The 26,749-nt window shown below is 38.0% G+C and overlaps 6 protein-coding genes across 6 annotated transcripts in view; 4 read left to right on the forward strand and 2 right to left on the reverse strand.

Annotated features, from left to right (window-relative positions):
- Nucleotides 1-10: 10 nt before the first annotated feature.
- Nucleotides 11-3,390, reverse strand: LOC100115025 (dihydroxyacetone phosphate acyltransferase). Its single transcript, XM_001599807.6, has 7 exons — nt 3,043-3,390; nt 2,512-2,927; nt 2,029-2,439; nt 1,209-1,725; nt 837-1,123; nt 510-763; nt 11-417 (listed from the first exon to the last, which is right to left on the reverse strand). Exons 2-7 carry the CDS (start codon nt 2,804-2,806, stop codon nt 91-93), a joined length of 2,091 nt encoding a protein of 696 aa, XP_001599857.1. The 5' UTR covers nt 2,807-2,927; nt 3,043-3,390; the 3' UTR covers nt 11-90.
- A 231-nt stretch (nt 3,391-3,621) lies between these two features.
- LOC100114990 (bifunctional glutamate/proline--tRNA ligase) lies at nt 3,622-11,323 on the forward strand. The gene is made up of 16 exons (XM_031929033.2): nt 3,622-3,720; nt 3,806-3,849; nt 4,189-4,374; nt 4,470-5,234; nt 5,597-5,768; nt 5,844-6,245; nt 6,331-6,784; nt 6,852-7,076; nt 7,672-7,881; nt 8,081-8,299; nt 8,372-8,563; nt 8,633-9,778; nt 9,860-10,261; nt 10,330-10,721; nt 10,788-10,931; nt 11,013-11,323. The coding sequence occupies exons 2-16, from the start codon at nt 3,807-3,809 to the stop codon at nt 11,179-11,181; spliced, it is 5,121 nt and encodes a 1,706-aa protein (XP_031784893.1). The 5' UTR covers nt 3,622-3,720; nt 3,806; the 3' UTR covers nt 11,182-11,323.
- A 254-nt stretch (nt 11,324-11,577) lies between these two features.
- Nucleotides 11,578-13,275, forward strand: LOC100680389 (DNA-directed RNA polymerases I and III subunit RPAC1). Its single transcript, XM_003426870.3, has 7 exons — nt 11,578-11,718; nt 11,792-11,854; nt 11,946-12,136; nt 12,211-12,395; nt 12,480-12,668; nt 12,749-12,985; nt 13,097-13,275. Exons 1-7 carry the CDS (start codon nt 11,659-11,661, stop codon nt 13,207-13,209), a joined length of 1,038 nt encoding a protein of 345 aa, XP_003426918.1. The 5' UTR covers nt 11,578-11,658; the 3' UTR covers nt 13,210-13,275.
- A 160-nt stretch (nt 13,276-13,435) lies between these two features.
- Nucleotides 13,436-22,192, forward strand: LOC100114949 (DNA polymerase epsilon catalytic subunit A). The gene is made up of 23 exons (XM_031929032.1): nt 13,436-13,661; nt 13,766-13,889; nt 13,971-14,189; nt 14,284-14,507; nt 14,592-14,835; nt 14,930-15,338; nt 15,430-15,924; nt 15,994-16,514; nt 16,594-18,096; nt 18,192-18,419; nt 18,491-18,723; nt 18,808-19,012; nt 19,082-19,263; nt 19,327-19,496; nt 19,573-19,909; nt 19,981-20,170; nt 20,246-20,412; nt 20,494-20,782; nt 20,859-20,930; nt 21,009-21,196; nt 21,278-21,413; nt 21,504-21,715; nt 21,790-22,192. Exons 1-23 carry the CDS (start codon nt 13,582-13,584, stop codon nt 22,091-22,093), a joined length of 6,732 nt encoding a protein of 2,243 aa, XP_031784892.1. The 5' UTR covers nt 13,436-13,581; the 3' UTR covers nt 22,094-22,192.
- Nucleotides 21,741-23,138, reverse strand: Atp5j (ATP synthase, H+ transporting, mitochondrial F0 complex, subunit F6). The gene is made up of 4 exons (NM_001172346.1): nt 23,094-23,138; nt 22,669-22,828; nt 22,358-22,485; nt 21,741-22,281 (listed from the first exon to the last, which is right to left on the reverse strand). Exons 2-4 carry the CDS (start codon nt 22,809-22,811, stop codon nt 22,241-22,243), a joined length of 312 nt encoding a protein of 103 aa, NP_001165817.1. The 5' UTR covers nt 22,812-22,828; nt 23,094-23,138; the 3' UTR covers nt 21,741-22,240.
- Nucleotides 23,139-24,864: 1,726 nt separating this feature from the next.
- LOC100679497 (ETS-like protein pointed) overlaps nt 24,865-26,749 on the forward strand; it is a 69,094-nt gene continuing 67,209 nt past the window's right edge. Inside the window, exon 1 of the mRNA XM_031929034.2 lies at nt 24,865-25,678. The gene's annotated coding sequence lies outside the window, so the exon portion shown is untranslated. The remainder of the gene's footprint in view (nt 25,679-26,749) is intronic.

A 26,749-nucleotide genomic window follows, 5' to 3' on the forward strand; every position in this document is an offset into this window, starting at 1 on the left:
ACCAACATGATTTCTAATTTATAACAACGTCCATTTATTGCAATATTATATATTGTAAGAAACATGACTTAGTATGCAAACTGAAGGTAACTACAATTTAGCTCGAATATTTGTCATCTCTTCTGGAATGAGCGAGGAAAGGATTTCCACGTAAAATCCTTTCGAACACTGGTTTAAAATTTTGTCCAAATCGTCGACCATTTCTTCCATGTTGGATCTGTTCGAGTTATAAAGTCCACATTTGTCAATGGTAACATATTCACACGTAACAAGACTAGATAGTAGGGTTGTATAAGTATCCAAAGAAAGTGAGTATGGATGTTTGATCAATGCAGTTTCTTCATACAATGACTCTTCTACACGTTTTTGGCATTCCTTAATTACATTCTTTTCGATGCAATGAGTTGAATAATCCCACTATAAATAAAATGTCATTTTTATAGTCACTATTAGTGGTAAATGAACCGAGCATAGTTTTGAAGAAAAATATGTAAGCAAATTTTATTTACCTGTAACAAAGTCTTACAAATAGTTTGCAAACTTGCCACAAACGGAGTAATTAAATTACACAAAATAGAATGCAGTCTATCATTGTTAATACTCAATTGATTTTCACTTGATTGTTGAATAAATTTGTCCTTGGCCATGCTTTGAATCGTTTCTTCCCATTCCTGTACCAATTCCGATTCACTCATATTTGTAGGCAGAGCAAATTCGTTACTAAATACTGTTCTTAACATCGAGTACCGTCTCAATGCTGATTCTGCAAGTATAAGATTAAAATATAAGAAATATCAAATAGAAAAGTGTTTAAAAAAAGAATAATCGAACTTTACCTTTTGATGACAAATTAATACACAAAGCCGCTATTGCTGGTTTTGATAAATAAGCAAAAACAGGATTAACGTAAATCATTAAATTTATTACTGGAACTGCAATTTTCAATGTTTTTTCGCTCAGTGGATACCCTTTGATATTTTTCAATTGCGTGACACCAGTATGTCTATTTTTAAGCTTCACATTTTGTTCAAAATCAATTTCCAATAAATTATTGTGCGTTTTTAATGACTCTAAAACTTCTTGTTTATTTGTATCATCAACTGCATTATCTGTTATTGAAGTACTGTAAATATAAAAAAATGTATTAAAAAAAAAATCAAACTGATAAGATAAGACGTAAAATTAACATATATAGATAAGGAATTTACTTTGCAGCTGCTGGATTAACTATAGCCTGAAATCTCTGCACAAAAATATTTTTTATCCAGCTATAATCTAGAAGAAGATCATCAAGTGAATAAGGTTCCCTGGGGTGAGAATGTATTCTCTCATTGTAGAGCAACGAAATAAGATTGAACGGAGTAAGGACGGTATTCTGTTTATGGCAATCTACAATGGCATATGCTACTCTTTTCGTGACCTGAGAAGGTAATTTCGCGTTTGGCGATAAGGCACTCGCTTTGCGCGTCGTCATGTCCAGGTATTCACGAGCTGAGATAGGTGGTGCGATTTTTAAATATACGTTTCCGTGGCCAAACGGCTCTTTGAGTATGGAAAGTGATCGGAATAATCCAGTAGTACTTTCTGCTGGCTTTGGCACTCCTAACAATTCATAAGCAAACAACAGCTCTTCCAATGGTTTGTCGTATGAAATACTTATTGGAATGAATTGGATATCTGGTACATTGCTTCTGAACAACCCATCCAATATTGTTGACAAAAAACCTGAAAAATTACAAAATATTAATTTCCTCATTTAAGAAATATGATAAGGAAAGTGCTGAGCATTATGTAAAATGAATAATGCACTTAGTTATGTCAACATTAGATTCTGCATGAATTGAAATTACTCAAACAAAAATTTTTTCAACTCAGCAAATGAATGATTTTGAATGTGTTGTCAGAACAAATATTTGTTTGGTATTTTAAATCTTTCTCTTGGGTGGTTGGATATTCATATGAATTTAAATTCTTATGATCAATAAGCAATGTATTATTTATAACTCAATTTATATTGCATGCATTTACCAAATTTAGGAGCTAAAGTCTTTTGGCTGCGACTTCTTGTGCCTTCAATGAAAAATTCAATAGCCCGATCACTGTGTGCCACTAAAGAGCCAACATAAGCACGGAATATTTCCTTGTAAAAAGGGTCTGATGCAAAACTTCTTCTAATATAAAAAGCTCCTGTGTGCCGCAACAATTCCCCAACAATTTTCATTCGATAAAAATCCATTCCACTTGCAATATTTGGTAAAGCCATGTCATAAGAAAAGAGAACGTATGAAAGTAAGATAAAATCTAGATAACTTCTATGCGTTGGTGCATAAACATATTGCACTTGTAAAATACTCATTTGGTCCTTCAATATATAAAGAAGACTTTCATTCAATCTAATACTCATCAAGATTCGCTTAAGAACTTTTGTTATCAACAAAGCTGAAAAAATAAGAAATAACGTTAGAATCCACCAAGAGCAACATTATTTTGAAATATTGAAATAGAACTCACCCAACCATCTAACAGTTGGAAGATGGGCTTTACTGGCCATTTCATGCAATATATCTTGAGCTTCAGCAACAATAGTGGATACAGGAACGCCTCTTGCTGCAGCCAGAGCCTGTATCACACCCATTACTCTGTTATCAGACAATGCAGCCTCAATAGTTTGCTTTCTTGTATAAATAACATCTGGAGAAAGTCTGTGAGGGGTGAGCGGCTTCATGGACCTGGAGACCCACACGACATCATAGTCTTTCCTCCTTTCCTCCAGTAGATCAACAAATCTCTCGTCAACAGGCTTCATTGTATATGTACCTCCGACCAGGAGCAGTAGTGAAATTCAACTGAATACTGTATGTACATCAGCGGCAGCAGTAGCTATAAGCTCTGCTCTGCTTGTCTTTCCTTCATCCTTCACCAAGTGCCTGCGTGAGCATGCAAGTTTCACTGACAAATTTCATTTCCAATGCAAATGACCGAAAGACGGGCGTCGACGTCTCATTGAGAAGGAAAAAAGTGTGAAAAATTTAAGCAATCAACCTTACGCCATCCGGTGTACGCCAGCCAGTGCGCGGCGAAGATGAAAGGAGTATAAGCACACGCGAGTCTTCGCACGTATAACCGGCGAAGAGTAAGTTAAAAGTTTAGCTGCCCAGCTCTCTCTTTCAGTGCAAATATGATTCCTCAGCCGCACTTCTCGGCGATGCTTCGGCATCTGCCTATCGCTGCAGTAGCCTACTGCAGCTCGCCTCCACGCAGACAGTATGCAAACGCCACTCGGGAAGCATAGGTATCGACTTGTCAATACGACTGAAGCTCTAAACAAATGTTCAGGGAAACTCCTTTGGCAATCGCACTTTCTCTCTCAGGCAGAGAGACTGATCTCTCTCTCTCTCTCTCTCTCTCTTTACTCGCATTACGACACATACGCAGAGATGGCGCACCCGCACGAGGAGCGTGCACAAATGTATTTTTAAGGTATTTTCACACCTATAGGCCTAAGTACCCGGCCATTTAAATATCTGCACTTCTGCACTCCCAAGAGCGTCTCCCTCCCGCACGACGCGCCGCCTACTACAATAGTATGTATATATATAGCCATATAGTAGGTACCTTCCATCCCCTCTTCTCTCCCCAGCTGTGGGCTGTGGCGTCGCGAGCGGCGAGAGCGAGACTCGAGAGTCTCGCGAGCAAGATCATTAACCCTTGTGGTAGCCTGTACTTTGCGGCGCTATAGTCCTTTGTATTTCTAACCTCTTTCGGCATAACGAAACGTGTTCCTAAAAGATTGTTGTTTTTTCAGGATGCCTCTCAAACTCGTTGTTAATGCAGCTGATCCTCCCGTGGGTATGTAGATATTACATTTTCGTCATTATGAAAACGTTTCTGTACTTGAGTTGCTTTGTACTTTTCACTGTGCGGGAGACAGACCAATATGGTCATGAGATGTATTTCGATCCCCGGCTTTTGGAGTCGTGAATGCTTATAAAAAGTTCGACGTGTTGATTTAGAAAAAATCGAGTCGAAAATTACTCGTCGTTGCTTAATTATTACAAAAATCGTGTAGGTGAATAGCGTTTTGTCAGGAACACATACTTTTGGATGATGCAATTTTTTGATTGTTGGATTTCTTATTGTATGAATCTAATGCAACAATACTCATACTTAATTTTAATCAATATACAGGAGCTCTGCTGATTGTGGAGATTGTCCGCTCCAAGCTAAACTCGGAATTCCAAGTTGTGTGGTCTAATGATTTTGGAAAAAATCCTGCTAAGCTTCAATTTTTTGGAGATAATGACAAGATTCTAGGAGAAACAAGCAGTGATGTAGCCCGTTACTTATCCAGAGCAAAGAATGCTGAACTTTATGGTAAATTATTGTTATTATTATTCTAATTATTATACATTCTAACACCTGTTCACTTCATCCATATTCTCCAATATATTGTATCTTAATTTTTATAGGTAGCAATGATCCCTTTGAACGAACAGAAGTTGATCACTGGCTTACGTATGCTGAAAAACCTTACAATAAGGTATACAAAGTAGATGATGCTCTTCTTTATCTGGACCGTGCATTAACACCTAGAACATGGCTCGTAGCTAAGCACTTAACCATTGCTGACATTTGTGTATTCTCAAGAATGAATGATGACCAAGATAATGAAGCTCTTAAAGAAAAGTATCCCAACTTGTTTAGATGGTATAAGCAAATGCTTTCTTTGCCAGAAGTCCAAAAAGTCTTGACACTAGTTTCCAAGAACAGGACCAAAGATCCTAAAGCTGCTAATAAAAGGAATGCCGCAGCTCCAAAAGAGGCTGGCAAAAGGAAGCAAGAAGGAAAGTTCATTGAATTGCCTGGGGCTGAGATGGGAAAAGTTGTTGTTCGTTTCCCTCCTGAAGCTAGTGGATTTTTACACATTGGTCATGCCAAAGCTGCACTTTTGAATCAGTACTATGCAGAAAATTTCCAAGGTCAATTAATTATGAGGTTTGATGACACAAACCCTGCCAAAGAGAATGTGGAATTTGAACAAGCTATTTTGGAAGATCTTGAAATGCTTCAAGTCAAGTACAATCGTTTCACGCATTCATCTGACTATTTTGACTTGATGTTGGAATACTGCGAGAAACTACTCAAAGAAGGAAAAGCTTATGTTGATGACACTCCAGCTTTACAAATGAAGGAACAAAGAGATCAAAAATTACCATCTGCAAACCGAGATAACTGTGAGTAAATTGACGTTTTATAGCACTACGTGGCATAAGTCCGCACTTATGTCACGCCTATCAGTGGCATAAGTAGTCCATTATTTCACCGTGCTTATCACCCTCGCTACGCTCAGGCGCTACTGCACGGTGAAAAAAATGCACTGCTAATGCCACGAATAGGCGTGACAGCGGACTTATGTCAGGCAGATGCTATAAAATATTGTACGATACACGTGTCATAAGTCGATCTTCATACGGGCGCTTATATACACGCCGTGCCGTAAAGTACGATTTATGCCACTAGTATCGTAATGTACTTTTAATTGAAGAACTAAATATGGAAACTATTCATTTTATTTATATTTATTATTATTGTACAGCTGTTGAAAAAAATCAATCTCTATGGAAAGAAATGATACAGGGTACTTCTAAAGGACAAGAATGCTGTGTGAGAGCAAAGATTGATTACCAGTCACCAAATGGTTGCATGCGTGACCCTACCATTTACAGATGTAAACCTGAACCTCATCCAAGAACTGGCAATAAATATAAGTAAATATACGAAAACATTTATGATAGTGTAGAGCTATACCTATACCAATATTAAAATGATCCTTTGATTTTTAGGGTGTATCCCACTTATGATTTCGCATGCCCGATTGTCGACGCGATCGAGAATGTCACTCATACTTTAAGAACGACCGAATATCACGACAGAGATGATCAGTTCTACTGGTTCATAGAAGCTCTTAATCTCAGACGGCCTTACATTTGGGAGTATTCACGATTAAACATGACCAACACAGTACTGTCCAAGCGAAAATTAACGTGGTTCGTTGCTGAAGGTTTAGTCGACGGCTGGGATGACCCTCGTTTCCCAACCGTTCGAGGTATCTTACGAAGAGGCATGACAGTCGAAGGTCTTAAACAATTCATCATTGCTCAAGGTAGTTCACGATCTGTAGTTTTCATGGAGTGGGACAAAATTTGGGCTTTCAATAAAAAAGTTATTGACCCGGTTGCTATTAGGTAAAAAGATAATAACGTATACTATCTCACTATCATTAAAAACATTAATATATATTGTTATAAATATGAAAATTTTATATTTTAGGTACACAGCTTTAACTTCTGGTGATACTGTCAAAGTCAACGTAAAAGGCGCTAAAGAAGGCTATTTGACAGTCGCGAATCATCCAAAAGATCCAGCTATAGGAACAAAACAAGTACGAATTGGTCCGACTGTCCTGATAGAGGAAGAAGATGCCGAAGCTTTGAAAGAAGGACAAAATGCTACATTTATCAACTGGGGAAATTTGTTAATCGAAAAAATTCGAAAAGAGAATGGAAAAGTCATTGAAGTTGATGCCTCTTTAAATCTGGATAACAAAGATTATAAAAATACTCTCAAGCTGACGTGGATTGCGGCGGATAATCCAGAATTAGTAGAAAAAACACCGAATGCAACAACGATTCCTTGTTACACGGTTTACTTTGACCATATAATTACAAAACCAGTTTTGGGTAAAGATGATGATTTCAAAGATTTCGTTGCAAAAGATACCAGAGTATGTACTCAAAGAACTTGATATTTTTCGATTAATTGCAAATTTCTTACATTACTTTTTACCATAGAGAGAAATCGAAATGGTTGGAGAAGCTGAACTTAGGAGGGTAAAGAAGGGTGAAATTGTTCAATTGCAAAGAAAGGGATTCTTCCGTTGCGACGTTCCATATGTCGATGCAACTGCTCATTCTTCTCGTATCCAGCCGCTAATCTTGTTCCACGTACCTGATGGACACAGCAGTATTACACTACCTGGTGCTGCCGATAAAATTGGAACCACGGAAGTAGAAAAGGTAAAAATATAAATATTTTTTATTTTTAAGACAAAGAATTTAAAAACAAACATTTTTCTTGTTTTTGCAAACACTACAAGATAAAAAACAGTCGCATTTTTTTATGATTGCACAATATCGTTGTGCTGAATCAGGTTTTTTCCTCTGAAGATTCAATTTAAAAAAGTGGGGGTATCAAAGAAAGGAAAATAATACAGTTGGGGTAATCATTTTTCCCACTCTGACATCAGTACACATTGCTTTCAACCTGACCCCCTCCCCCATCCTTCCCCTTCTCTCTTGGTAGAGGAAGAGGAGTGCATTATACTTTCCTTGCGGCTCTTTCCCAATGGCCCTCCAACCACGGGTAACGCGCTGACTTCACAGAGAGTGTTCGTCACAGCCATATGTTGTACTTGGATAAAAAATTTAGTCTTGTCGATTAAAAAAAGTTGAGTTAAATATATTTGATATGTGTAAATCGGTTAAATCGTTAATCGCTTTGATGCATTCTTTCATAATTAAAATATTGGGATTCTATAACGCATAATATAGTCAATAAATAATTATTGATTGTAAAAGTTATTGCATATTTTACTAATATTATTTCTTTCAGGAAACTAAAACCGACGGATCAGCTGCCGAATTATATGAACAGGTAACAGCTCAAGGAAACAAAGTGCGAGATCTAAAGAATGCCAAAGCAGATAAGGCTACTATTGATGCTGAAGTCAAAGCTCTATTAAGCCTCAAAGAGAAATATAAATCTGTCACGGGTCAAGATTACAAACCCAATTCTCCACCTGTCGCAAAAGCTGCACCAGCGGTGAGTATATTTTTGTTAAAAAATTTCTTCATTTTGGCTAGATGTATATAATTGTATGTATGAATGTTTTCGCAATGTCTTGGAACCTACATGATCGATTAGTCTAATATTGTGTGATAGCAACAGTACCATCGATCCTATGATATTATTATATTGTCATCAGTATGTATTAATTTTTTTGTTTCCAAACAATTTTTAGCCAGCTCATCACGACGCGTCACCTGAAAAGCTGAACGAAGCAATTATTGCTCAAGGCAACAAGGTGAGGGATCTCAAAGCTGCTAAGGCAGATAAGGCACATATTGATTGCGAAGTTAAGGACCTTTTGAGCCTTAAACAGAAGTACAAATCAGTCACAGGACGGGATTGGAAGCCGAACGCCACTCCACCAGTTCAAAAAAGCACTCCTCCAGTAAAGGTCTTTAATTTTTGTTCTATTAAAAAAAGAAATCCCCTATTTTTCGAAATTTCATCGTAAGAAATTTTTTAGGCGTCCAGCAACGACGATTCAGCTGTTAAGATAAACCAAGAAATTGTAACTCAAGGTAATAAAGTCAGAGATCTTAAAGCTGCTAAAGCCGATAAAGCAACAATCGATGCCGAAGTAAAAGCTCTTCTGAATCTGAAGGCTCAATATAAGGCTACCACTGGTCAGGACTGGAAGCCAAACGCCGCTCCAGCAGTCAGTATTTTTTATATAATTTTGTTATACAAAATAATGATTATATGGCATTTTCAAATTTACTTTTAGGAATCTAAAGGTTCTGATTCAGCTGATAAAATAAACGAAGAAATAGTGGCTCAAGGTAATAAAGTCAGAGATTTGAAAAGCGCTAAAGCTAGTAAGGCTGTGATTGACGCAGAAGTCAAGACCCTTTTGAGTCTTAAAGGAAAATACAAAACTTTAACGGGTCTAGAGTGGAAACCAAATTCTGCTCCCGTGGCTAAAAGCGAATCTTCTGCACAATCTAATTCTCCTATTTCTCTAGCACAAGAAATAAAAAAGCAAGGTGATATTGTTAGGGATTTGAAATCTAAGAAACCAGGTCCAGATATCATAACTCAGGAAGTAGCAAAACTTCTCAACCTGAAAGCTGAGTACAAGAGGCTAACTGGTAAAGACTGGAGTCCCCTATCTTGTACAGTTGAGAGCACCATGCAGCCTTCAAGCATCGAAGGAGGAGATGATTTAGAGCAGAAAATCATTGCTCAGGGTGACAAAGTTAGAGATTTAAAGACGAAAAAGGCTGATAAAGACACTATACAGAAGGAAGTCCAGGCTCTTTTAGCTTTAAAAACAGAATACAAAAATGTCCACGGTAAAGACTACGTGCCTGCCTCTGGTTCTGGGCGTGCTCCCCGTGAAGCTAAAGCAGTAGCTCCGAAATCAGCATCTAAAATCGTAGCTCCTCGAGAGGGTAAGACTGAAAAGGAATCTGCAGCAGCAAGCAAGGACGGTGACAGTGGCAAGACGGGAACAAGGTTAGGCTTGGAAGCAAAGAAAAATGAAAATCTGCCAGATTGGTACTCGCAAGTCATAACGAAAGGAGAAATGATTGAGTACTACGATGTGTCGGGTTGTTATATTCTTCGTCCTTGGAGTTACTCGATTTGGGACGTTATCAAAGACTTCTTTGATGCAGAAATCAAAAAATTAGGTGTAAAGAACTGTTATTTTCCCATCTTCGTTAGTAAAGCAGTACTTGAGAGAGAAAAGACGCATATTGCTGATTTTGCACCAGAAGTAGCGTGGGTAACAAAGAGTGGTGACTCCGATTTAGCCGAGCATATTGCAATACGTCCGACGTCGGAAACTGTTATGTACCCAGCGTACGCTAAATGGCTCAAGTCTTATAGGGATCTTCCACTTAAACTCAATCAATGGAATAACGTTGTGGTATGCATACGTTTTTCTAAAAATTGACAATTTACGGATGGATTTTTTATTCTTAAAACTTGATTAATATTTTTATTTCAGAGGTGGGAATTCAAGCATCCTCAACCATTCTTGCGTACCAGAGAGTTCTTGTGGCAGGAAGGTCACACTGCTTTTGCTACTAAATCTGAAGCCGATGAAGAAGTACTAGTAATTTTAGACTTGTATGCTAGAATTTACGAAGAATTCTTGGCCATCCCTGTTGTGAAGGGTCGCAAGACTGAAAAAGAAAAGTTTGCTGGTGGTGACTACACAACGACAGTAGAGGCTTTCATTTCAGCCAGTGGTCGTGCTATCCAAGGTGGTACTAGTCATCATTTGGGTCAAAACTTTTCTAAAATGTTTGATATCCAAGTCGAGGGTGCTGGAGAAGGCAGCGAAAAGACCTACGTTTATCAAAATTCGTGGGGACTCACAACGCGCACTATTGGAGTAATGATAATGGTTCGTAAATACTTGTTTAAAAAATATAAAATACTGACAATTCTTCATTTTACATTATTTTATCGTAGGTTCATGGTGATGATAAAGGTCTCGTTCTTCCTCCTAAGGTAGCTTCGATTCAAGCTATGATAGTTCCCTGTGGTATTACAGCATCAACCACTCCAGCACAAAAAGACAAACTGTTAGACGAATGTAGTAAATTAGAAAAAGAACTGCTTAAAGAAAATAAGATAAGAGTCGAAGGAGATTACAGAGATAACTACAGCCCTGGCTGGAAATTTAATCACTGGGAACTGAAGGGAGTACCAGTGCGTGTTGAATTAGGGCCTAAAGATTTGGAAAAGGGACAAGTTACGTTTGTAAGAAGAGACACAGCAGAAAGGATAACTGCTAACAGGGCTGAGGCTCATGATTTCCTTCTGAAATTATTGGATAAAATCCAGTCCAACTTATTAGAGAAGTAAGAATAAATGCTTCAAAAATTTTAACTTTTTTTTAAGCACATAACACATAATTAATTTTATAGGGCGAGGGTCGAATTGAAAGAGCATACCAAACAAACTAACAATTGGAGTGAATTCTGCTCATATCTAGACAACAAAAATCTAATTCTTGCTCCATTCTGTGGTAGAATTGAATGTGAAGATAAAATAAAGGCTGATAGTGTTAGGTATGCTGAATACGTTAACTTAAAAGCTATAATACATAAAACTATTTAATAACGAATATTGAATAATGATTATAATTTCAGGGAGGATCCTGGTGATGATCCTAATGCACCATCCATGGGTGCAAAGAGCTTGTGCATTCCATTTAATCAACCAGATGGAAGTGCTGAGCAAATCAGCAAATTAAAATGCATCCACACTGCATGCCAGGAAAAACCCAAGTTTTATACTCTGTTTGGCCGCAGTTATTAAAAATAGTACGATTTTTTCTTGTTGGATTTTAATACAGTTAAAGAAGTTCATTGAATTCCCAAATTTTGTACCTCATCCTTTTTAGAAAATGTATATTATAAAATAAACTATTTATTTTAGGAATAAAATGTTTAAATAATGATTAATATTCTATTATTTCACCTTTATTTTAAATAAATTAGCTATTTATATATGTATGTACATATTCATGCAAGGAAAACTAAATATAATTTATGCAACATGGTATTGATATATATCGTATATATCGTGTGTATATATATTTGATCAGTGAATAGTGACAGAGTTTCTTCTGCTATACAGTAAAATCAGACCACGTGGGCGCTGTATACCTATATATATATATATATATATATATATATATAGTAGTGGTTGCATCTATATACAGGAGTACGACTGTAGATTAGGTTAGGGCACACGTGTTTTTGTTGTACAGTTCCCGGTGTTATTACTTCAAAAATGGAAAAAACAAATAAAAAGAAATCTCGTGTTATTATGGAAGAATACGGGATACCTAACGCAAGTTGAATTTATTTTATAGTTTGTTGAAATAAAATTATTTTGAATTAATCACATTTATCTTTGTGTTTAGGCCTTTGAATTTGCTAACCTATTACATTTACAAGAAGATTGGACTATTGACAAATTTAAAAAGGTATTACAAAATTAGATACTTTTAATGAAATATTAGACAGTATATGATTTTTCAAATTAATGTTGTAATACAAAATTAATTTTTATTTTAGGCATTCCAAATAAAAATTGTTAGTGAAAGTGAAAACAAATGTGAGCTAGAATTTGACATAATAGGATGCTCTGCTGCATTAGCTAACGCATATCGTAGAATTATGTTAAGTGAAGTACCATCAATGGCAATAGAAAAAGTATATATGATTAATAACACTAGTTTGATACAGGATGAAGTGCTTGCACATAGGTAATGTACCTTTTTTGTAAAATTTTATTGAATTATTGACTAAGTTTCTAAATTTTATCCTATTATTATTACAGATTAGGGCTATTACCATTAAAAGCAGATCCAAGATTATTTGAGTATCCATCAAAAACAACTGCAGACGAAGAAGAAGTCAGTGATCAAGATACGTTACGATACGAAATCAAAGCAATATGTAAATGGAATCCACATGCACCCAAAGATTCAAGGAGACCAGATGACATTTATTGTGGTAACAATGGTGAGTTATAATTTTAATAAATATAAAATATTAATTACAAAATTGCTTGGTTTTGGAATAATTGGTAATATACATAATCTGCAGTTTATAGTAAAGATATTAAGTGGAATCCTATTGGGAGGCAAAATGAATTATATCCTGATGGAGAAAAACAGTTTGGTATGATAGCAGATGATATTTTGATCTGCAAAATGAGGCCAAACCAAGAGATTCATGCATATATGCATGCTGTAAAAGGAATTGGCAAGGACCATGCCAAATTTTCTCCAGTCGGTACGTTTAAATAATATTATGTTTACAACTGAAATTGTTAATTTTGCATTCTATTAATATTCTAAAATTTCCACTCTTAGCCACAGCGACATACAGGCTTTTACCAGAAATTCAAATCATAAAGCCTGTAAGAGGAGAAGCCGCTGAAAGGTTTAAAAGCTGCTTTAGTCCTGGAGTAATAGAAATTGTGGAGACAACAAAAGGTAAAGAAGCAAGAGTAAAGAATGCACGGTATGATAGCTGCTCAAGAAATGTATTTCGTCATGATGATTTGAAGGATTGTGTACAATTAGGAAGAGTACCTGATCATTTTATTTGTAAGAATACCCATTATGCAAATATATATATATATATATATATATATATATATATCTCGAATAAGCAAAATGGTAGAAAAATAACTAATCTGACTGTTGTTTTTTTTTCAGTTACTGTTGAATCGGTTGGTGCTTTGCCATCTTCAGTTTTGTTTATAGAGGCTGTTAAAGTATTAAAAAAAAAGTGTAAAATATTCATGGAAGAATTAAAGACAATTGATTAATTGACAAAAATATTTAGATTCTAATTTTATACAAAAGTTCATAAATAAAGACATATTTATAACACATTTTGCTGATTTTTTTTCTTACTTATGAAGCTATAATCACAATTTTTCTTGGTCGAATAAAAATGATGCAATACGGATTTTAAATAAGCGCGGGAATTTGTTAAACACGATCAGCGCCAAAGTTTCATGATCTAGCCGTCAATTTTCGCGCGTAAATTCTCTATCCATCGCGCGCCCGGAGCCCGAATGGCGCACGTAAGGTCGTGTACTGTACATAAACAGTCGTTTATTTTTATGAATAACCAGCCAATAATTGTGATAATAAAGTTTTTCATGTGAAAACAAATTTTACCTTATTAAAACAACATGTCTGTAAACACGGGAAAATATTACCGTGACAAATCAGAGGATAAGAAAAAGTTTACGTCAGATGGTGGTGTTCCAAGGTTAGAGTATTTTTATTTTTATTCATATTGAAATTCATACCTTTGTTGTTAAATAGCAGAAAAAGTATCTATAAATTACTTAACTGTTTTGTTATGTTCCACAGAGAGAATACTGCCGAAGGCAGGTTAAATCAAGTGAAAGAAAATATTAAAATTGATGCCCTCTATGGCTTCCACAGAGTTACAGATGTCAGAGAAAGAATCGGATTTCTAATTAATATGCATACAGTAATTCATGTTTTCAATTGTGTATTATAATGATAATCATTTAATTATGGCAGTCTTAACCTTGAAATATTCATTTTTTAGACAGACATTGTTGAAGATGACAAACAATTGGTAACTGGTGTTGACTACTATTTTCTTCAAGAAGACTGTACTAGGTTTAAGGTTTCTCTACCTTATCATCCATACTTTTATATACTATGTCGAGATGGTTCAAACCAAGAGGTGATAACGTTTCTTCTAAAAAAATTCAATGGTTTTCTGCTCAAAGTAGAAATTGTCACTAAAGAAGATCTTGATTTGGTGAGTTGATTGAAATAGCACAGTTCTTGAAGAAATTATTTCAACAAATTATCATAAGAATGAATCATGTAAAATGAATTATCAAATTTTTTAGCCAAATCACTTGACTGGTTTAAAAAGGGATTTTCTAAAACTTTCTTTTACTAATTCTGCAAACATGACAAAAGTAAGAAGAGATATTATGAGTGCAGTAAAAAGCAATAAAGAGCGTGAAAAAAGTAATACACATTATTCAAAATTATTAGCTGAAGCCTTCAGTCATCATGAGCAGGATCGTAGAAAAATTATTGATCATATGGATAATATTATTGATATTAGGTAAAAATAATCTTTCATTGAAAATATATACATATCTTTTACTGGGAATTTATTTATTTTAAGTATACATTTTGACTTTTATAGAGAGCATGATGTTCCTCACCATGTAAGAGTTTCAATAGATTTAAAGATTTTTGTTGGCAAGTGGTACTCGATAAAAACTCGAGGATCTCAGGAGCCACCTATTATTAAAGCAAAGCCTGAAATTGTTGAGCCACCTGAACCTGTTGTTCTAGCTTATGATATTGAAACAACAAAATTGCCTCTCAAGTTTCCTGATGCAAACACAGATCAAATTATGATGATATCTTACATGTTGGATGGACAGGTATGCCATTTTAAAATTCTATAACAGCGGTTACCTATAGGTAAATGGAAGCCATATTATCTTTTAACATCAATACATTTTTTTTTAATTTTAGGGTTTCTTAATAAATAATAGAGAAATCATATCTGCTGATGTAGAGGATTTCGAATTTACTCCTAAACCGGAGTTTGAAGGTTTTTTCACAGTTTGGAATGAAGTAAACGAGAAGGCAGTTCTAAACAAATTTTTCAATCACATCAATGAAGTCAAGCCGCACATATTCGTTACCTATAACGGCGATTTCTTCGACTGGCCGTTCGTAGAAACGAGAGCCGAAATTCACGGTATGAGCATGAAGGATAGGATCGGCTTCGCAAAAAATAAAGACGGTATATACGCTAGCAGAGCGGCCATGCATTTAGATTGCCTTTGCTGGGTAAAACGAGACTCGTACCTCCCTGTAGGTTCTCAGAGTTTGAAAGCCGTGGCTAAAGCTAAACTCAGATACGACCCCGTTGAACTGGGTAAAACATTTTTATGCATTCTTTTTTACATAAAATGTACGATATAATCACATAGTAAAAAAATTGAATATGCAACTTATTATTTTCACAGATCCCGAGGAAATGTGTAAATTAGCCGCAGAACAACCAGAAGTCATGTGTAGTTACTCAGTTTCGGATGCCGTTGCAACGTACTACCTTTACCAAAAGTACGTTCATCCGTTCATTTTTGCCTTGTGCACCATCATCCCCATGGAACCCGACGAGGTGTTAAGGAAAGGCTCCGGTACACTTTGCGAATCTCTGTTGATGGTCGAAGCTTATCAAGCAAATGTCATCTATCCCAACAAACAGGAGGCCGAATTGACAAAATTCACAACGGATGGTCACTTGTTGGATATTGAGACGTATGTCGGTGGTCACGTCGAGGCGCTCGAATCTGGAGTTTTCAGGGCAGACATCCCTTATCGATTTAAAATCATACCAAGTGCTGTAGATCAGTTGATTGCCGGGGTGGAAAACGCCTTGAAACATGCGATAGAGGAAGAAGAAAAGGTTCCCCTTGCAGACGTAACGAATTTCGACGAAATCGTCAAAGAAATCAAAGGTAAGTATCTCTTTACAATACAAACATGCGGAAATCCAGAACATAGATAAAAATAACTACCTCTCATAGGGAAACTCGAATCTCTTCGCGCTCAACCATTGCGAACGGAGAAGCCTATAATCTACCATTTGGATGTAGGCGCCATGTACCCAAACATCATCCTCACAAATCGTCTGCAGCCTTACGCGATGGTCGACGAATCGGTCTGCGCGGCCTGTGACTTCAATAAGCCAGATGCTATGTGTCAACGCAACATGGAGTGGATGTGGCGAGGCGAATATCTCAAAGCCTCTGCTGGCGAGTATCAGCGCACGCAGCAACAACTCGAGATGGAAAAGTTCCCTCCTCTGATACCTGGTGGTAAACACCGGGCTTTCCACGAGTTAAGTAAGCAAGAACAAGCGGCTATTGAAAAGAAACGGTTATCCGAATACTGCAGACGAACGTACAAGAAGGTCAAAGAGACCAGGACAGAAGTACGCACACAGACCATCTGTCAGAGAGAGAATTCTTTCTATGTGGACACGGTGAGGGCATTTAGAGATCGGAGGTACGAGTACAAAGGCATGACAAAGAAGGCGAAAGCACAGGTAAGAATTTGATTAAGAGGATAATTATATGTATTCCTTTTTATTTTATGCATGATAACTAATTAGCAAACTTTAACAGGTGGCCCAAGCCATTGCGAACAATGACGCAGCAGAGATCAAGAAGGCCAAGAGCCGTGAGGTACTCTTTGACTCTCTGCAACTGGCTCACAAGTGTATTCTGAACTCCTTCTATGGCTACGTCATGCGAAAAGGTTCACGATGGTTTAGTATGGAGATGGGCGGTATTGTGTGCTACACTGGTGCGCACATCATTATGAGAGCTCGAGAGATCATTGAACAGGTAGGCAGGCCGTTGGAACTGGATACCGACGGTATCTGGTGTATATTGCCTGGTTCCTTTCCCGATAACTTTGTTGTGAAGCTGAATAACCCCAAGAAGCCGAAGATGGTCGTGTCATATCCTAATGCAGTGCTGAACTTCATGGTGAAGGATCTGTTCACTAACGATCAATACCACGAACTCGTCGATCCTGCCAATTGCGAGTACAAGATTCGCAGTGAGAACTCGATCTTCTTCGAGGTCGACGGTCCGTATCTGGCTATGGTGCTACCTGCAGCGAAGGAAGAAGGTAAAAAACTGAAGAAGAGGTACGCCGTTTTTAATTTTGACGGTTCGCTGGCCGAACTTAAGGGTTTCGAGGTAAAAAGAAGAGGTGAATTGAGACTCATCAAAATCTTCCAGTCCTCCGTTTTCGAAGCTTTTTTAAAAGGAACAACTCTAGAGGAATGTTACGCATCGGTAGCCAAGGTTGCGAATTACTGGCTAGACGTGCTGTACAGCAAGGGTAGCAGTCTACCAGATGCTGAGCTATTCGATCTAATTTCCGAAAACAAGTCGATGTCGAAAAAGCTGGACGAGTACGGTGCACAAAAGTCAACCTCAATATCAACGGCTAAACGCTTAGCTGAGTTCCTCGGTGACGAGATGGTAAAGGATGCCGGTCTGGCCTGTCAGTACATCATTTCGCAGAAGCCCTTGGGTTCTCCCGTTACCGAAAGAGCCATACCCTTAGCTATATTCCAATCGGATCCCAGTGTCGCGAGGCACTACTTGAGACGTTGGCTGAAAGACCCGAGCATACAGGAAATCGATATCCGCGAGATCCTTGACTGGAAGTACTATATCGAACGTTTGGGTAGTGCTATTCAAAAGATTATCACTATCCCGGCTGCGTTGCAGGGTGTGTCAAATCCGGTACCACGAGTTCAACATCCAGACTGGCTGCACAAGAAGATGTTGGAAAAGACTGATGGCCGAAAGCAACGGAAGATCACAGACATTTTCCAAGTCGACGAGAATTATAAAGCCAATCAAAACAACGAAGATAGTGATACCGGGTCGGATTCGGATGGCGATAAAACAGCCGATTCCGTACCCGATATGGAAGACTTCGGTAATGAGGGAGGCTCTAACAAGCACAGAGGTGTGGTAGCAACTGTTACAAAAAGAAAAAGGGCATTTTCGGATGATGATGAGGAAGAAGCTCCCAAAGAGAATACCTTACTCACGGACAACTGGAGAAAGGTTTTGGGCAATCCTCCACCAATGGGTGAAACTGCGGTAAGCAGTGCCTATAAATTATTCTTAACGTTTATAATATTCATTAGGTGTACAAATATGATCTATCTTTTCTTGCATGGTTTATGATCACTTAGGAGGAGTTAAGAGCCTGGCTAGAGTTTCACAAAGAAAAGTGGAAGTATCAGGCAAAGCAAAGAGCAGAGAGAAAGAAACAATGCGCTACCAAACGTAAGAAGTTTGACAACAATCCGCACACTGCTGGCCATGCGAGGCCTCACAAAAATCCTACTTCGAATTTGTTAGGTGGATTTCTACAACGCGCTCAACAAAAACTACTGGAAACCCCGTGGCAAATTATTCAAGTAACTAACATTTTTGAGACAAAATACGAATGCGATCAACATGATTTTTAAATACTGTATTTTGTACGCAGATATACGAGACAAACGAACCAGGACTCTTCCGAATGTGGATATTGGTCGATAAAGAACTTCATCACATTCGACTGACCGTCCCAAGAATATTTTATGTCAATATTCGGACTGAGCGAAAAGAGTCTGAAGCTAGTTTGTGGAAGAAATGCCATAAAACGCTACCACGTTCTCGTCCTGTACATCACTTATATCGATATTCAGTACCTGAGCAGTACTTCAAGACGCATAGCCAGTAAATTTTCAAACCGTTGATTCATACCCAAAGTATTAAAACAAACAAAACAAAAAAAAACTAATACGTGCATTACATTTACAGAACTTTAATGAATGACTTGATAGATCCAGATATCGAAGGAATATACGAAACACAATTGTCTCTAGAATTTCGTGCAATATTGCAACTTGGTTGCGTATGTACCGTTGACAAACAAGCAGCTCAATATTTGAGAGATGGTTCTGATAATTTTCATTTGGATCAATTAGTTTATAGAAGTATTGCTTCTCAACCTTATCTGCGAAATGTACTTATATTGTTTATCATTTAATACACTGCATGATATCCATAATTAACGTAAATTAAAATTTTCTAGGTCAAAGAAATTAATAAAATATTCCTTTACCACCATTGGTCTGCCAGTAGCAATTATCGAAGAGCCATGTGGAGTTTGTTTTTGACAGCGACCAAAACGTGTTATATTTTTGTATTGGATACAGTGAGAACAGATCGTATGCCTAATATGAATACACTTTACTCTACTGAGAAAATCAAAGCGTAAGACATTTTTTTTAACATTCGTTAGTAATTCTTTGGTAATTAATATACCGGTATTTGTAGAATCGAAATGAACGAAATTGAACGCGTGGATTCGATACCAGAATCAATGACATTCCACGTAAAAGTAGAAACGGACGTTAAAGTTATATACACGCAACTACAAAATGCTTTAAAAAATTATAAGAATGAAGCTAGAGGTGGAACGATACTCATACTCCAGACCCCTATAGGTAAATATTTGTCATTGAAAATTTAAAATTCACCCTATGTGCTTAAATAAAAATATTGTGCAATTTTTGTCTGTAGCAACATCGACCTTGATAAACAAAATGCCATATTTGAACGAATTCCCACTTATCAAAGCTCATATACAAGATTTGGATAATCTGTATGATACTTTAGACTGGCAAAGGACTGGATCCAAAATGCTACTTCGGCATTATTTTAAAAGTGAAGATGTGCTCAAGCAATTAGTCGAACAAGCTCGTTACTTTTACGCCCCTGTGGGGAATTTACCACCTGATGTTGTTATATTTGGGGCTGATTTGTTCTATGCTCGGCATTTACAGAAAGCTAATTTTGTTCTATGGTGGTCACCAACCGAGAAGCCAGACTTTGGAGGAAGTGAAAATGACGACAGCAGGTAATTTAAATATTTATAATAATTATTATTAAATATTAAATATAATCAATAATTTTGTAATTGTTTTTAAGGCTGTTGACGGACTTTGAAGAAAGTTCGGGTTGTTTAAAGAATAATCCTGGCGTTTATTCTAACGTTTGTTTTGAACTAGATGTCATAAGTTTAGCTGTTACTGCATTAGTTCAAGCAAATCACATCAATGATATAGACGGTACAAGTTCTTATGTAGCTTTTCATAACGCTCAACAAACGTCATTACAGGTAAATAATTTTATTTAATTAAAATCTTTACATTTTGTAAAGCATGGCTGATTCATTATAGCGAATTTATTTTAGGACATGGTCACGAACGATGGATCAGCACCTTCGATACCTTCTTACGATGAAACTGCATTGTGTGGACCAGCATTCCGAATTTTAAGACTGATGGTTGCAACTTGGTTAAAAGAAGTGAGCAACTTTAAAAATCCATTTGCCGACTTCTTACTCATTCATTTTTATAGGTATGCCACAATTCTTATTTATTCCAAATGCAAAATCAAAGGTCAGCAAGTTACTTATTAATGTTAAATGCATTCAAACAGATGGTTACGTTCTCCTACATCTTTTCTCTACGATCCTGCCCTGCGACGTACTTTACACAATTATTCGAAAAAATTGTTTGTACAGTTGGTGTCAGAACTTCAAAGATTAGGTGCGACGATAATATTTGCGGATTTCACAAAAATTATTTTATGTACAAAAAAAAGAGTGACAGAAGATGCATATGGCTATACGCAATTCATCATACAGTCAATATTAAACAAAGAGATCTTTCATAGTATTCATTTTGATGTTCGAAATTGCTGGGAATATCTCATATGGTTGGATCTAGTGAGTATATAAACAATACTAATGCGATAATAGCTAAATAATTTAATTATTTCACTTAAACATCGTTTTTTTCAAGTCTAATCATGCTGGAGTGAAAAAATGCTTGCAAAATGAAGGAAATACTCAAGAATCCGAGGAAGGTGACAAGGTAATACATATGAAGTACTAGAAAGGTTTTAACTTAGTTCTGTAAACACTCTAAACATTTCTGTTATTTCAATTTTAGATAGAATTTATCATGAACTGGAGTATGATAGATTACATACCCATAGAGATATGTCAGGCTACTTTTACAAAAACGATTTCTGCCTATTTTGGTAATATTTATACAGAAATGCAAACTAAATCGCCAGAGGCAATAACTGAATTTGCTCGAAATCTTGTATCAGGTGACATGTCACAAAAGCTTTTCCAGTACGTACTTTTAATTTTTTCCTGTTTAGTAATTATCTATTCACAATCTTAGACATAATCTTATTCATTACTCATCCACAGGTATATTCAATCTATCCATAAAAAATTTCCAGAAAAAGTTTTAACTGTAGAAGAGTATCCACACTTGGATTTTGAAAATAATTCTACAAAAATAACTATAAATCCTGCTTTAGAATTATCGAAAGCTATATGCAAAGTAAGGCTTTTATGCACATATATTTTAATGAATTTTTCTAACTTTAACTGAAATTTGGACGGAATCGAATTAATTTTTATTTTTTCAAAGGTTTTATCTTTAGATTCTCAAATAGAGCAGGAAGTTGAAAATTTACATAAAAATTTATTAAGGCTTATAGATGTTGGAGCTTTTAGTGATAAAGCTGAATGGAAAGATCCTTGCATATCATTTATTCTGCCAGAAGTATTATGTGAAAATTGCAATCATGTGAGGGACATCGATCTATGCAAAGATACTTTTCAGGACATTGAAGATAACAAGTAATTTTTACAACTACATATTCGTTATCAATTTATTTACTAAAAGTTTAATATTGATGTGATTTCTCTTACAGACATGTCTGGAAATGCCCTAACTGCGAATTGGTATACGACAATAATCAGATAGAGTTTTCTCTCCTAGATACTTTAAATCGAAAAAGTATGGCCTATATTATTCAAGATGTACAGTGTTTGAAATGTTCCGAAGTTAAACAAGATAATATAGCCGCTCGTTGTTCGTGTTCAGGCTTCTTCAAAACTTTATTACCAAGAGACAAATTTGTAAGGACATTAAAGATATTCCGAATGATATCTACAAAGTGTCAGATGCCTATTTTAGCTGAGAGTGTTCAATTCATGCTGACAAATGTAAAATAACTATATAATTCGTTGATAAGTTAATTATTTTTGTATAAATTATATAAATTAGGAATGTAGGATAAAAAATAGATTAAAATCAATCACTTTTAACCTTAACAATTAATTTTTATTCTATACCTTTGTAAGAATTACACGTAATGGTATTTATTGTTTTTCTTGGGTGTGAGATATTTCAACTTTGGGTTCTGAAACAAATGAAAATTGCCATTATACTTCCACTATAGGTTTGTTCATTTGTAATGCCAAATTTAATATTCTTACCTGGGAAAGAGAATTTGGGGAATGAAGTCATGTCGACTCCTTCACCACCGCCATACTGTTTAGCTAACTTTTCGTGCTCTGACTTGATTTCCTTGAGGATTTCAGGGGACTTTTCAAGTTTTCCTCCACTGTAACAGGGGGAAAAATCAATGTATAACCCAGGCATAAACAGATTTTCTGTCTCTGATTTGTTAGCAAAAGTTTCCGAATAATTTGTTACTTGACACAGATTAAAATTAAGACTAGAACGTGATTGAAACAAATGGTTCGTTTGCGCGATGATAAGTACTGTCTCAAAATGTGAAACTTACGAGCTTTTGCTTTTGTATTCCCTGATTTTGTCAAGGAACAATTGCTGGATCGGGTCGGAAGCCTTCTGCAGAGCCGGAGCAGCAACTCCGAAGTTTCGCTTCAGAAGCTTTGGAACTGATACGACAATGCGTTGTGACAGCATTTTGTTGTTTAAGCGACCTGTTAAACAAATATTTTATGAAAAAATAAAACTTTTCTCTATTACATAACGACATATAGCGAATTCTGCGCGACTTGAGCCAATGATCTTTAGAGGTTAAAAATGTTTTGAAGTTGGAAGCTCTTTATTGAAACGTTAATCATGATTAATTTTGTGTAGAAAGTATGAACGCAAAGCTTTCGTAATTATCAAGTAGTTTTAACACGTGCAAATCTTGAATGTTATTGATAAAATAAGCAAGAAATGTAAAATAAAAACACTTACGACTCGTTCTTCGATTTCGTCAAAATCAGCTGGCTGCTAGAGTACGGGCACGAAACTTAACGTAGATTGGCAAGTGGCGGCCATGCCAACGGAACTTGGCCTTCAGCGCCCCCTCAACACATCCGGTGCAATCAATTTTGAAAAGAAATATTTTTATTTTATATGAGAAAAAATTAAAATTAAAATAATAATAAAAAAGGCAATCGGCCAGCTCATGTAATATTACTCTAATGTTAACATTTTTTACTATCTCATTGCGGACCTACGGTATGTCTTGCGTTATAATTAACAAAGAGATTAGGTCAAAACATTTATTAAAAATACAATAACAATTATTTGTCAAAATTATCCAGCCAAAGTTTATAGGACTTGATGTTAAATATTTAACGAAACTTCGCAAAACTGTTTTCATAATAATTATTATACACAAAACTAATTACATTGTATACTAAAATTTCGCATGACAAAGAACAAACAAAAGCATCTGCAGAGCAAGAAACTTGAAAAAAAACTCTCAGCCACGAATCTCACTAATCCAAAGAAAAATCTCTGAAGAGCCTCTAAAAATTCAGAAGAACAAGCCTCGTCATCGCACCCCCGCGCGCGGAGCCTCCGAAAACACACGGTCAATCCTTCAAACAGCCGCCCGTTTCCCAAAAGGATCACACACACACACACACACACACACACACACACACACACACACACACACACACACACACACACACCGACGTAGCCTATGAGCGCAGTAGTGCAGCAGCAGGTATACGCACTTACCCTTCATTCCGCATTCACGAGGCGTTCGCGTCTCTCCTCCCACTCGCTCTCACGCGTGTGCATGCGCGTGCTATACACGGCGCACATACGAGATGCGTCCCTCGCGCGTCATAAGGGCTGCTGCAAACTCCTCGGAATAGATATCCGAGTCGTTTTTTTTTAAACGCTGTTTCGCATGTTGACAAGCGCGCAGGTTCCATTGATAGGCCGAACACGAGGCAAGAGCGTATACATCGACGACTTGTTTAATTGGTCATTTACACGATCGTCTCCGCGCCACTGCAGGCGAGAGGAAGTCGTGTAAGTATTATTTTGTAAAATGTGTGTTCTACAAGTGAGTACATTCGCCGGCTTTTGTTTCGCGTCTGTTTTTTGATTCATGCGCGGAAAGAAAATACTTTCAGGGTATACATGAAAGGATTTTTTTTTTCAAGAAAATAAAAAGGAGTGTATTTACATATTTAACGTAATGTGTACATTCATGTATACACGCGTGAGAAACTTATGCAAATATGCTTTTCAAAATATGCTCGCTCGACTAGAATTTTAAAGAGCTGCAGGGATTTCGGGGGGTCACGCAGCTGTCGATCCTCGTACGCACTTGCGAATTCGAAATCTGCTTTCCAAATTTCGTCGTCGGTCTTGAGCTGCTGCAATGCATCGAGCTATTTTTATTAGGCTACACATATATCATCGGGAAATGTCTCAGGCGCTTAGTAATTAGTATGCATTGAAATATTGATGGATATAGCTATGAGCATTGCGCAAGAAATCGAAAAAGGCCTGCCTCTCTGGCTGTCGCAGCAGCAGCAGCCAACGGAAATCTGGATCCTCGTCGATTCCTCTCCCTCCCCGCGATGCTCGCACAATCGCACATTCTCGCCGCTCGCGCGCGAGTGGGAGTCTGAAGAAGCGGCGAGAAGCAAACGGCAGCCAGATGTCGCCTCCGTCGCCGGCGTGCAGTCGCGAAAGAGGGAGACTCTCGGCCTATGGCCAGCTCCCGGTGGTGCGACGAGGACAGCGCTAGAGGTTCATTCATGAAGTGCGTCTGCGGCGGCGGAGGCGTGCGACTAGCTGATGAGAAGAGAGCTGAGCTGAGAGAGAGAGGCCCGCGCCAGTGCCAGTGCGCTGCTGCGAGCGAGCGAGCGTAGTGTGTGTGTGCGACGTTCTCCCGATCTTTCTTCTTCGTTTACATCTCTCGACTATCTTCTCACTCTTGCTCTCCCTCTCCGCAGCCGATGTGTGTCTGTACTCTGTGTCAGTGTGCTGTATAGATAACGCGGGAGCGCCTGTATACCCAGTGTATGTGACTGTACTTGGACAAGCTCTGAGAGCCGAAGACTATTCCGATCGTGCACATCAGGCATAAAACAGAAGAAGAGATTCGTGCGGCGAAGATATCAATGTGCACCGGAGCATCAATGCCCGTTTACTTACGTGGGTGCATCACTGCGTGCCGCAGCGCAGCGGACTCGAGCAGCGAATAGTACTTATATTAGTGCCACCGATCTTCGTGATTATTGCTTCCTACGATATTCGCGGACGTTTACACGTATACGAAGATGCGTTTTACGGGAGAATAGCGCGCTAGAACAGTATACGCATTTACCCCAACGTGCCTTGTTGTTGTTGTTGTTGTTCTCGAACTTGAAAAAGTCGAAGAAGAAGGAGATCGGTACCTGCAGCAGCATCAGCGCATAAGCGGAGGGACTACCTACTCGAGAAGACAGAGAGAGAGAGAGAGAGAGAGAAAGAGCAAAGAGCGGGCCACTCGCAGAGAGCGAGGAGAATCGCCGGAACAGCTTCAGGTATGTGTACGGGCCTCCAGACCTAGACGTCCATCCCGACATTTTGTCCCACTCTCACTCGCTCTTTCTTCTAGCGCTGTGGTTCTTTCACCGCCGCGAGCGCGCCTCTTTTCTCTTTATCGCGACACACGCACACATAACCTTGAAAGGCGCGTGCGGCCCAACGAGTGCGAGAGAGGCGGAGCACTCGGCACGACTGTACTTTGATATCGCGATCGACAGACGCTCCTCTGATATCATCGCGCACGTAATCTCTGCTCACGGCTTTTCGCGCGAGTCTCACACGTCGCGCTGTATAATAGATATCGGATTGGGAAAGATGCGGCTCACGCGTAAGCGTCATGATTTTTGTTTCCACCTTACCTAGCGAGTGGAGCAGAGTGAGAGATTTGTTTGTTTGCGAGAAAGCCGTTGGGTTTGGCCACATCGGGATGGCTATTCATAGCCGGCGTCGCTCTCTGCTTATACATTCGGAGGAATAAAAAGGCGAACCTGCGCGATCGGTGCCGTATACACACTCGCATACAACGACTCCCTTCATCGATGCCATACAATATGAACGCAACAGATAAATCTTTGTTCGTCGCCGTTCCAATCGACTGTGCATGAAAACGGGAGATAATAGCCCCCTGCCTATATTTATCGCTCGGCTCCTGCCGCAGATTTTAAAAGGAAACTGCTCGCACGCCGCCATGTGGCCGGAAAAACAATACTCGATGCATAAGCGCGCGATCTATTCCATTTTACAACGTACACCCGCCGGTCAGCTCGCGATAAGAGACGTAAGCACGAATTGGTGCAGAGACTCGGGCCGATGCGAGCGCGTGCATTCGCGGCCATTGAAGCAGTAGTCGACTACTTACAGCAGCCAGAGGAAGCGGGGGGAGACCAGATGAATGAGTTGAATGAATCGCGGCGACTGTGCGGCTGCTTGTACGCTATATGTACGTGCGCGCTTGCATGTGACCGCCCGCCGCCCAGCCAACGCATACACATACACGACGTATGTGTATAAAAGCATATGCGCGTATATCAGTGCTCGCGCGTCGAAAATAGAGTTTCGCGCGCGCT

Source organism: Nasonia vitripennis, chromosome 4 (genome assembly GCF_009193385.2).
Source record: "Nasonia vitripennis strain AsymCx chromosome 4, Nvit_psr_1.1, whole genome shotgun sequence".
Lineage (NCBI taxonomy): Eukaryota > Metazoa > Arthropoda > Insecta > Hymenoptera > Pteromalidae > Nasonia > Nasonia vitripennis.

Excerpts from the sequence above, each read along its gene's own strand:
- LOC100114990 (XM_031929033.2), top strand. The coding sequence starts at position 3,807 with ATGCCTCTCAAACTCGTTGTTAATGCAGCTGATCCTCCCGTGG. Across the intron at positions 3,850-4,188 it reads TGCAGCTGATCCTCCCGTGG|GAGCTCTGCTGATTGTGGAG; the intron begins GTATGTAGATAT and ends ATCAATATACAG. Across the intron at positions 9,779-9,859 it reads ATCAATGGAATAACGTTGTG|AGGTGGGAATTCAAGCATCC; the intron begins GTATGCATACGT and ends TTTTTATTTCAG.
- Atp5j (NM_001172346.1), bottom strand. The coding sequence starts at position 22,811 with ATGCTGTCACAACGCATTGTCGTATCAGTTCCAAAGCTTCTGAAGCGA. Across the intron at positions 22,486-22,668 it reads GAATACAAAAGCAAAAGCTC|TGGAGGAAAACTTGAAAAGT; the intron begins GTAAGTTTCACA and ends CCCCTGTTACAG. Across the intron at positions 22,282-22,357 it reads CCCCAAATTCTCTTTCCCAG|AACCCAAAGTTGAAATATCT; the intron begins GTAAGAATATTA and ends CATTTGTTTCAG.
- LOC100114949 (XM_031929032.1), top strand. The coding sequence starts at position 13,582 with ATGTCTGTAAACACGGGAAAATATTACCGTGACAAATCAGAGGATAAG. Across the intron at positions 15,339-15,429 it reads ATACGACCCCGTTGAACTGG|ATCCCGAGGAAATGTGTAAA; the intron begins GTAAAACATTTT and ends TTATTTTCACAG. Across the intron at positions 19,013-19,081 it reads CTCAACCTTATCTGCGAAAT|GTCAAAGAAATTAATAAAAT; the intron begins GTACTTATATTG and ends AAAATTTTCTAG.
- LOC100115025 (XM_001599807.6), bottom strand. The coding sequence starts at position 2,806 with ATGAAGCCTGTTGACGAGAGATTTGTTGATCTACTGGAGGAAAGGAGG. Across the intron at positions 1,726-2,028 it reads GACTTTAGCTCCTAAATTTG|GTTTTTTGTCAACAATATTG; the intron begins GTAAATGCATGC and ends GTAATTTTTCAG. Across the intron at positions 764-836 it reads TATTAATTTGTCATCAAAAG|AATCAGCATTGAGACGGTAC; the intron begins GTAAAGTTCGAT and ends TTATACTTGCAG.
- LOC100680389 (XM_003426870.3), top strand. The coding sequence starts at position 11,659 with ATGGAAAAAACAAATAAAAAGAAATCTCGTGTTATTATGGAAGAATAC. Across the intron at positions 11,719-11,791 it reads AAGAATACGGGATACCTAAC|GCCTTTGAATTTGCTAACCT; the intron begins GCAAGTTGAATT and ends CTTTGTGTTTAG. Across the intron at positions 12,986-13,096 it reads AGTACCTGATCATTTTATTT|TTACTGTTGAATCGGTTGGT; the intron begins GTAAGAATACCC and ends TTTTTTTTTCAG.